This window comes from Giraffa tippelskirchi, chromosome X (genome assembly GCF_054371585.1).
Source record: "Giraffa tippelskirchi isolate mGirTip1 chromosome X, T2T-mGirTip1v1.2.pri, whole genome shotgun sequence".
Lineage (NCBI taxonomy): Eukaryota > Metazoa > Chordata > Mammalia > Artiodactyla > Giraffidae > Giraffa > Giraffa tippelskirchi.
This window is the reverse complement of record NC_137289.1, coordinates 5,402,786-5,413,443: the sequence shown is the minus strand read 5'-3', so window position 1 is coordinate 5,413,443 and position 10,658 is coordinate 5,402,786. Positions and strand designations below refer to the sequence as shown.

The 10,658-nt window shown below is 53.6% G+C and overlaps 1 protein-coding gene and 1 pseudogene across 1 annotated transcript; one reads left to right on the top strand and one right to left on the bottom strand.

Annotated features, from left to right (window-relative positions):
* Positions 1 to 1,619: 1,619 nt before the first annotated feature.
* Positions 1,620 to 2,383, bottom strand: LOC145535523 (melanoma-associated antigen 10-like). Its single transcript, XM_081563982.1, is given in 2 exon segments — positions 1,620 to 1,903; positions 1,906 to 2,383. Coding segments are annotated over 2 exon segments (762 nt in total).
* Positions 2,384 to 8,668: 6,285 nt separating this feature from the next.
* LOC145535519 (heat shock transcription factor, X-linked member 3-like) lies at positions 8,669 to 10,069 on the top strand (annotated as a pseudogene).
* The last annotated feature ends 589 nt before the right edge of the window (positions 10,070 to 10,658 follow it).

The window sequence follows — 10,658 nt, the reverse complement described above, 5'->3', positions numbered from 1 at the left end:
ACACAGGTCTTGAAATTCTCTACCTTTTCCAAAAGTCCACTAGACTATGTGGCAGCTGCCATATATGTGGCCAGAATCACATCTCCTGTTCCCGTTGTCCTCTGGCACTCAGCATGGAGAGCTGCCCCTTCAGCCCCTGCGCCCGTCTGCACTCCCACTGCAGTAACCTCACCACCTCCTTAGGCCCGGAAGTCGCTCCTGCTTTTTGATGCCAGGCACAGCCTTAACCTGTGTCTCTGCTGCTTCCACACTTCTGAACCTGCCTGAACCCGGGGACACTGGTGGATGTTGCATCTTTCCTGGTGAGTACTTATTTCTCATGTTATTCGGATCTCAGACTCTGTCCCTCTCTCCTCTGGAAATTGTTTAGTTTTCAAGACACCTCAGAGAATTGGCAGCTCAATAGGAAACAGAATAGAAAACCAGTCAAAATTGCTGTTCTGTGTTTTCCTCCCGGGGGATATATTATGCAATTTGGGTGTTTGTGTGTGTTTGGGGTGGCGAGCAGTGTCTCCAGCTGGGCACAGCTCACTCAAAGATCCCAGGATTCTAGTCACACAGCAGGTCCTGTCCACTTTTGCAGCTTCTCTTCACTCATTTCATCCAAATGAAATCTAGACCATGCTCACAAGTGAATATAATAAAGTCCAGATGACCAAATAAACTATTTCTATGTACTTGGTAATCAGCTTCCCAAGGCAGACAGGATGGCTAGCACAGGGAATACTGGGCCATACATAAAAGAGCAAGATTCACATTTTGCTAGGATTCCTAGCAGAGGTGGGTAGAAAAAACCTATTTCATCCCTGTGGTAAACAGCTATGGGACAAGAGCCAGAACCGCTTCCTTCCTGCCCTAGAAAGAGATCTCTCTGGGGTTTATCCAAGAAGCAAAAGGACACCTCACAGCAATGATCCGTTTCAGCAATTCCCCTCACCCCCAAGACAAACCTTATGTGACTGCGGCTCCTAGACCATCACTGTAAGTGTGGGGGTGTCCTGCTTCTCCTACTGTCCCCACTGCTAACATGGCCTTCACAGGGCAGAGAATCTGTACACATCTTTGGAATAAATAAGCCAGTGAGCAGGGATCTCAGATTGTCTGCTACTTTCTTTAATAACCCAGGAAAATTCAATAAACTGAGATAATTTAGTTATTGTGAATAACAGACAAGAAGGACATAAGCATGAATTCACTATGATCACGTTTATTATCTAATTCTTCTCCATTCAATACTATTGCTACATAAGTTCACATTTTCAAAACAGTTCTAATTCCTATTCCACTGTATTCTGTTCAGGACCACAAAACAAAATGGAAGAATTCTCAATCTCTTTTACAAAACAGCTAAACTCTTGTTTTGTGAACTGGGTAACCACAAACACACTGGGGTCAACATCATTCATCAAGCTAAGATACTGAAGTTTCTTTAACCTTCTCTGAAACCAAACTTTGAAAAATTTCTAAAGAAAACAGAGATGAACTGCTATGTCATCATAGAGAACAGAAGCAATGGTTCCCCCAACTGGCCCGGGGCCCTCACTTCTGAGAAGGCTGACTACTCCCTCTTCAATCACAGAGGGAAGGATCAGCCTGGCTGCTGCTCTGGCTCAGGCCCCCTATTCCTCCTCCCTTGCAGCCTCTGCAGACAGGAGTGGGAAGGCCCTCGAAGCCTTTTGTTTGACCCTGAGCACAAATGCCATGACTTGCCACTTGCTAGTCTCCTCATAGGACCGGGGACCCCACAGGAACTCAAAGCGAGCAGGGTGGCTGTCAGGCACCTGCCGGTACTCCAGGTATCCCTCCCGCACCCACGCTTGGATCAGAAGCTCCCTGGGCTCCCCAAAGACATCATGCTCACTCCCAACATACACCCTCATCCTGCTGAGTGCTCTCCAGACCGCCTCCTCATGATCACGCTGAAGACCAGCACCAGGAAGCCGGCCTTGGGCAGGCCCTGCCCATCGCTGGGCATCTCATCGCTAGTGAGGCCCAGGGTGGGAACCAAGAAGTAGATGTACTCCGTGGGGTCCGCCTCCTTCACCTCCATGCCAAAGACCAGCTGCAGGAACTCCAAGGTTTGACTGAAGACCACCGGGAAGTGCTCCTGGTTATCCCTCAAGACCTTATTCAGCATTTCTGCCTGGGAGGTCAGCTTCTTGGCTCGATACTTGCGGAGCAGGAACTTCACCAGGTTAGCCATCATCTCATTCAGAATTTCTTGGGGCAAGGCCTCCACAGGAGCAGAGGAGGATGCTGAAGGGTAGGAGGCCAAGTGGGATGCAGCCTCCCCCACCTCAGCCCCCAAGAGCTGTGTCTCTACAGGGCCCTGGGCCTCGCCTGGGTTGTGAAGGTCTTCCTCGGCTTTGCTGAGCTCACTCATCTTGACCACGAGCACAATGCCTGAGATCGAACAAGACAAAGAAGTGAGGCAGAGGTACAGATGGGGACCAAGAGCCTCAGGAAGAAAGGAGGTGTGAGTGGCCTCGGCTAAAAAATACATCCTGGATGGTATGACACAGGCCACTTACAGGTCTCCCCTTGAGGGGTGCTCTCAGACCTCACAGGAGCACTCCTCCTGGGAGGCCAGTCCCCTGGCTACATGAAGGAAGAAGTGAGGTGGCTCCCCAGGGTGCGGTCAGCACAGCCCAAGATTTCCGGGGCCAATAAAGTGGGGAGGAATTAGGGCCTTCTGGGGCCCCCCTCTGTTCTGGGATAGTGAGCCTCTAGTTCACATCAGGGCACCCTCCCACCTTGACTCCTGATACTGCCTGGACCTTCTCTTCTCTGTGAACTCAGGACAAAGGCTTCAGACCTCTGCCTTCGCCTCCTGGTTCCTGAAGCTCCTGTGAGAGAAATGGAGGTGACATCTAGGAGCTGTACTGTGGTCTTCTGTGCTGGTAGGAGCGGGTGGACTCTGCAAGCACACCCAGTTGCGTGGTGGGTCCACTCATGGCTCCCTTTTAGTGCTCACCTTTCCCCTGGCACAACCTGGACCCTCCCCTTTGGAGGAGTAGAAGTAAACTCAGAACAAGACACAAGCCTAAACAGAAAGCGCTGAGGGGCCCCATATGCGGCTGCACCTGCCCCATGACCTCCTGCGGGTCCTAGGCTGGGGAGATGCTCGGTCCTCAGGTCCTCCTCACGTCCTGCCTGGCCTCCCAGCACTGACCACAGGGGTAGGGGTCTGCTCAGTCCAACCTCGGGGTTGGGGAGTCCAGCCTCTGCCGACCTGAAGCCTCCGCCCTCCGCCCGTAAAACCTCACCTCCCGAGGTCCATAAGCCAGAGGTCAAGAAACTGCTCACCCTGCTCACCCCACTCTGGGCCCTCCAAGACCTTCCTGCAAAGGCCAAGATCCCTCCCTATGGGGGTCTAACCACCTCAGTCCTTCCTCGCATGGAGCCTGGACTCCGGGCAGGACCCGGGATTGTCCCCTCTGCCATTTTGAGAGCCCGCCGCTTTCTCAAGGTCTCCAGTCCCTCTGAGACCCGCATGTGAGGAAGTCAGACAGGCCTAGTGTGCTCTTCTCACCCCAAGGGCCCCCAGAGTTGACTACAGGGTCAGGGATCTGTGGGGTTCCATCGGTCCTCACTCAGGGTCCTGTCAGTCCTCCTGCAGGCACCTCACCTTGCGTCCACGCAGGACAGGGATTCTCACCTCCCGGCAACTGAAGCCCCGGCCCTTCTACCAGGACCCCAGTCTCTTGAAGACCCGGATGTCAGGAAGTCAGCGCATGCCTGTTCCACTCATCCTGCCCCCACAGTTGCCCTGGACTGACAACAGAGACGGGCTTCTCTGAGGTCTCCTCTGATTAGGGGTCCAGGGTCCTCTAGTCCCTCTTCAGGGTCCTCAGGGTCTTCAACCCCGCAGGACCTGGGAATCAGCCCCCCTGAGGTCCTGCCCCATATGCGAGGTCCCCAGTCAGAGATCCGGCTGTCAAGAAGTGCGACCATGCACTTTGGGCTCATCGTATCCCAGGGCCGCCAATGACCAACAGCAGCTACAGGCTTTTCTGAGGTTTCTTCTGTTTGGGGTTCAGGGTCCCCTCAGTCATCCCTCGGGGTCCTCAAATTGAAACCCTGGAGGAATAGGGGGCATGAGCCAGAGCAGCAGCCAGGCTGATCCTTCCCTCTGTGATTGAAGAGGGAGTAGTCAGCCTTCTCAGAAGTGAGGGCCGGGGCCAGTTAGGGGAACCAGTGCATAGCATCTTTGGGCTCCTGTTCTCTACGATGACATGGAGATTCACATTTTCCTTAGAAAATTTTCAAGCTTTGATTGTTTTCACAAAAGGCTAAATAAACGGCAGTGTCTTAGCTTCATGAATGATGTTGATCACAATGTGTTTGTGCTTACCCAGTTCAAGAACAAGAGTTTTGCTGTTTTGTAAGAGATTGGAGACTCTTCCATTTTGTTCTGTGACCCTGAAAGGGACACAATCGAATTGGAATTATAACTGTTTTGGAAATGTGAGCTTACTTAGCAGTAATATTGATGGGGGAAGAATTAGATGATAAAAGTAACTGTAGTGAATTCATCCTTCTGTCTTTGTGTGTCATTCTCAAAAACTAAATTATCTTTATTTGGATTTGCCTGGGTTATTTAAGGAAGTGGCAGACAATTAGTCTGAGGCTGCTGCTCACTGGCTCATGTATTCTGAAGACCTTTATGGAGTATCTGCTCCAGGAAAGGCCGTGTTAGCAGTGGGGACACTAGGAGAAGCAGGACACCCCCACACCTAGAGCAAAGGTCTAGGAGCTACAGCCACACAAGAAATGTGGAGATACATCCCCTAGTTGCACTGAACAAGGCAACACAGGGCAGGGTGATGGGGTTCTAGGAGGAGCACTGGAGTGTCAGTGCCTGAGCCAAGGCGGTTTGCGGCTTTGGGAAGCTGGGCTCCTTCTGTGGGAGGTGATCATCATGAGGCTGGCTGGTGGCAGCTCAGACTTGGGGACAATGTGTCTTCAGGGTGATGGCAAAGTCTGAAATGGATCATTGCTCTGAGGTGTCCTTTTGCATCTTGCCCAGAGAGATCTCTTTCTTGGGCAGGAAGGAAGAGGTCCTAGCTCTTGTTGTATTGCTGTTGATCACAGGGGCAAAGGAGGTGTTTTCTACCCCATATCTGCTAGGAATCCTGCAGAACTTTGGTCACACTCTCTTGAAGTGGTGCCCAAGAAACACATGGAACTATCCTTTCTTTCCTGGTCCCGGGGATCCAGAACCCAAGGTGTTAATTAGCTTTCAATTATCTTGATTGTAATTCACCATTGTAACCAAGGACTTGACCTTCCTTGGGGCTACAATGAAGGAAAGTAATGTTTTGGATGGAGACCAGCTGGGGCAGAGGCAAAGCATGGTTCTTGCTTCTATTTCCTGGAGCAGCTTGGGTCCTGCTGGAACACTCCTCCACACCCAGATTTAACAGGCCTTCTAACTGGAAATGGGGCTTGCCTGGTAGCTCAAATGATGAAGATTCTGCTTGCATTGTGGGAGACCTGAGTTCGATTCCCGGGTCAGGAAGATTGCCTGATGAAGGGCATGGCAACCCACTCCGGTATTATTGCCTGGAGAATTCCATGGACAGAGGCGATTGGCAGGCTATAGTCCATGGAGTAGCAAAGAGTCAGACACGACTGAGCTACTAACATTATGGTCCACTATGGTCTAAGTAGAAAAGTTTCTTAGTTTTATTTACGAAACATCCTGTTTGGCTGATTAGCTATTCCACATCCTATTGAGCTGCATATTCTCTGACACGCTCTGGACCACAGAGCAGCCAACCCCTTCCCACAGTGGAGAGTGGAGGACAGTCTGGGGGCAACATTGTGACAGATTCCTGCCCCGACAGCACAGGGGCAATGGCCGCCAGGCTCTGGCAGCTGCATCCCGTCCCTCAGGTGCATCCTGCAGCCCAACACATGGGCTCCTCAAACCGGCTGGCTTCACAGGAGAACTGAGGCCATGGGGCTTGGGATCATCCCAGGACCACGGGCTACTGAGGGCCGGGGTGGGCTCAGAGCCTTGGTCTCAATTCCTCTGGAGCCCCTACCCCTCCCATCCACCCTAGGCCATGGCCCAAGCTTCCGACTTCTCACGCCTTCCTCTTCTTAGTGCTACAGGATGCCTCTGAGGTGAGAAAAAGCAGGCCCGCGGAAGGAAGGAGATGAGGAGAATCAGAAGCACTGTGGGGCTGCTCTGTGCTTTGCTGAGAACTGACTCTGCCAGGGGCCAGCGCCCTGTCCCTGCTGCTGCCATGGGGCCTCCTGCCCAACAGAACCTGCCAGGCTGACCAGCTCCTCACTGAGCAGGAGGGAGGAGGGCCTAACTCTATGGCCCCAGTGCCCACTGGGATAAGGCCCTCCAGGAGCCTCCTCCGATATGGGAGGGAAGGTAACACGGGTGGACCCCCGAGGCGCCAGGTCTCCCCAGCTGCAGAGAGGGAGGAGAGGAGCTGGAGGGCCTCTGGGCTGGGGACACTGGGGCAGGGATGCCAAGCACGGGGGCAGGAGACTAAGGCTGAGAAAGGCAGGCCTTGGACATCATGAGGGCTTGTGTGTGCACAATGCAGGTGTCCTGAGCCAAAGCTGACAAAAACTCCTCAGTGCCATACAAACCCACTACCAGGGCCCACGTGGTGCCTGGAGGAGGGGGACCAGAAAAGGCAGCTCCCTCAGGACCCAGGGGGTGAGGAGGGGCCCTGAGTAGGGTGGGGGTAGGGGCAGGAAAGGCCACAACAGCCAGGCTGCCCACAGATAGCACGGTCTTTGGTCCCCTTTGGAGGAGCCACCAGGGGCCCCCACTGAAGATCACAGCCTCCAGGGTCACATCCCATCAGATGAACCAACCTGAAGGAATGCTTTGTCAACCTGTTTAGGAGCGAAAAGGCCAGGGAGCAAACCCAAGTCAAGGCCTGCGAGTTCCATTCCGGCTGCCAGTCCTCAGGCTGAAGGGCCTCTGGGAGTGCATCCTCCACACCCTGTTAGCTCTCCCCTCTCAGACACCAGGCTGTGGCCCTCAAACAGGGCAAATGATCCTGCTGAGTGGCAGAACTAGCTGGACAGTGCCCTAGGATACTCAACACACATACCTTTCTGAGGTGCCAGTCTGTCCCCTATACGGTGATTTTGAAGAACAGTGGCCCACAAAGGTCAGAGAACACCCACCTCCAAACCCACTGCCCCATCATACATATGCAGTGAAGGCTGGTGACTCTCACTCGGGTTTTGTCCAGTCCCACACGCGGACTCTCGTGCATTTTCAAATACAGGTAGACGGGGGCTTCCTTAGGTCACATCTAGCTCAACAAGTCAGACATGTCCCTGGGAGTGAGTGTGTGTAAAGAAGGCCCCTTGAAAAAAGCCTAACCTCTGAGCCAACAAAATCATTCAATGTTCCTGCCACCTGGGTAATGGAGAACAGGTCCACAATGGTGGTGCGGACAGGGCAGGGGCGGAGAAGATCAGAGGTGGCCTCGTAGAGGACCAGTGAAGTGCCTGTTTTCAACAGAACAGGCTGTATCTTGAGCCCGCAACCAAGTCCTTCAAATGGCAGGTACCCACGGATACCCAAGTTGGACATGGGAGGCCAGGACCGGGGGTAGCAGAAGCCCAACCACCCCGCTGTTGAAAGGAAACAGGGCTTTTGAGGCAGCCTCCAGGGAGGCTGAACCCGAGTCTGAGACTCTGGGAAGGGGATGGGAAAGCATACACACAGATATTCCCAAAGTGAGGACTCTAGGGCCACGAGAGCAGTCTTTATGGGAAGAAATGGAAACTGAAGACAACAGCCTGTGATCTGCAGTGGGATGAGGTCTGGGGGTGGGCAGAGCTCGGGAGGCTGCAAGCTCAGCAGAGTGCCTGGCTGTGCCCTCCCACACGGCCTCCTGGGGAATCTGTGTCTCAGGTGCTTGGGAACAGTCAAATGGAACGTGAGGTTGCTCCCACTGTGTTCCAGCACGGCCCTACTCTGGGGAGAATTCAACCTGAGGGCTGGTGGGGGCAGGACAACAGGACTCTCGACTTTGGGGCCATCTGAGTGGGACCTACCAACTGGCAGCACCAGTCAGAACAGACCAAAGCCAGAAGAGGGGCAAGGGCTGGGGATGGGGAGGTGGGACCACCAACTCAGGCTAGGTCAACCAGCCTGCTATGGACCCCATCTTCTGGGAGGGACAGTTGCCAGGGGCCCATCTGACCCCTGGGGTCTCTCTCGGTGGTTAGCTGAGCCAGGACTCACCAGGGCCTGGCCCTCCAGCAGAAGCCAGCCACAGGCCTGCCCATGGGCAGGGTGGGGGTGGAGCCAGGGGCATGTTTGTCAACCCATCCAGTTCCTGGTCCCCTGAAACAAGGTGCCTGGCAGCAGATGGGAGCCTTTGCAGTCAACCTGAAACATGCTTTTCTGTACTTTTAGACAAGAGACAAGCTGGGGATCCCATCTCCATCCCCGTCCACCCTCCCCCACACTGGGCCACGGCTGCCTCTCCATATCACCTCCGTGACATCATGAAACAATTAAGGAAGCTGACCACTTAATTGTCTGCCTGGCCCACGGCCTAGATTCTAGAATCTCTAGACAGTATTTATTGGGCATTACCACCCTGCTCTGAGGCCCTTCTGCACTGACCATTCACTGCTTGGGTAGAGAATGCTCCTGAGCTAGACTGGCTCCATGGCTAGTCAGAGTTCCCATGAGGCACGTGCAGCCCCACTTGCCCCATCCACGATGGAGAGCCCGCAGCAGGGGACCCCCCTGATGTCACCCAGATCCAAATGCAGATTCAGGGGAGGCTTTGGAGAAGCGGTGGGACCAACCTGAGAGCCCAGGTCCAGGCTCCCAAGACAACCCGCCCCACAGGGCCCAAACCCAGCAACAGACAATGAGGAAGAGAACAATACCGTCCTCAGGCTGTCCTTCCCCAGGAAGCTCTGGATGATCTTGGAGGATGCAGCCTTCACCTCTGTGCACTGGAACGACGAAGGAGACATGGTGGTAATTGAGGCAGATCTCTTCCAGACGGAGGTCCTCCAGCACAGAGGTATGGACAGGATCTTCAAGACAGCATCAAAAGTTTCATCTGCAAACTGAACCTGCATGGGTTCAGTAAAAGCCACCATTCGGGTAACTCTGAGGGGAAGAAGAGGATGATGTTAACGTAGAAAGCCCTTCTGGGGAGACTGGACTAGACTAGCCAAGTGCTGGATGGATTTCAATTTCCAGGAGAACTTTTTTCTCATGAGAAGGTGGTTAAGGAAAGAGGATAAAGCAGGCCTTGTCATGTTCCATGAACCCCCTTAGACAGGATAAACAGGGGTGACTACAGACCCTGAGAGGCCACTTGATTTCAGGGAGTGCCCATAACACCTGCCAGGAATGAGGGGATCTTGTTTCCATAGTTAGGCAAGGTCGGGACAGTGGTGGGAAGGAGGGCGGTGAGGAAAAGCTATTCTCCCCCACGATAGCTAAAGTGATTCACTTCCTTTCAGATATCACTACTCCAAGTTCCAGAGAGACAAGTCTCTCCTTATGCAGAACATCTAGAGGAAATGCGACCCCAGTACAACTGCTCAGCTCACCACCGGCACAACAGCGACCCCAAAGAGAAAGAAGCAAGCAGTGGTGACCAGATGCTCTCCTCGATTCCATCACGAGGCCTCCAAAGAGGCTGACAAGCAGGTCCAGAAGGGAACCTCAACTGTTCACGGAACCCCCAGCCAGTGCTCGTTTGTGTTCTGTGGCCTTTGGTTTAATGGCAGTGTAGCTGGACGGCCCAGGTCAAGCCATCTCCCCAGCGAGTAGGGCTGCCCCAGTGGAGAGGGTACGTCCAGCAACGCCACATCTGTACCCCCGGCTGCTGGAAAGGACAGCGCAGGGGAACTGCCTGAGAGCTCCCCAAGGTACCCAGATTATGGTTCAGTGATGACTTTGTACAATACCTATGATTCCATCCTGAAGGCAGCCATTTCAGTTGTGGCCCCAAAGGAGGCCCCTGAGGCAGAGGAGGAGCAGGAGGAGTCCTCAAATTACAAGTGTGCCCTTTGTGAGGAGTTCAAGGACAAGCCCAATCCCTGAGCTGCCAGGTCCCCAGGGACACTCAAAAGCACTCTCTTGTAATCAAAAATCTATTTTTGGCTCTAATGAAGTACACCAACACTCCACGGGAGTAAATAAAGAATCCAATGAGAACTGCGAGTCTGTGTTCTTTCTGTCTGTCCATGCTATGTGTGAATACACAGCACTGGGTGAGCCAGATGAGGCTGGAAGCCCAAGCCCCAGGCAGGCTTCAGTCCGGTCCCCACAGTCCCTTTTCATCTGAAGCAGCAGCATTTTACATGTTCCGCAAAGAGTGTGGCTCCCAAGCCATGCACTGAGACCAGCCCAGGACAGGCTGGTCCCTGCGCCTTGCCTGCCACACAGCAGAAGACCCAGTTCAGCTCCTGACCATGGGGGTGTCACCTTCCATGAGTCATGCACCCTGAAGCAGAAGGGGTTCCTCCTGGATCCCCCGACGATGCCACAAGTTTCTGATCAGTAGCTGAGCGTCTCCAGCTCCCAATCCAGGGGCTTCCCCAAGAGCCTCACTGGAAAGCAGGGTCACTCCAACTGCCAAGGGCCTTGAAAACACGTGACCCCAAACCTGAAGACAAATACAAGGTTTCCA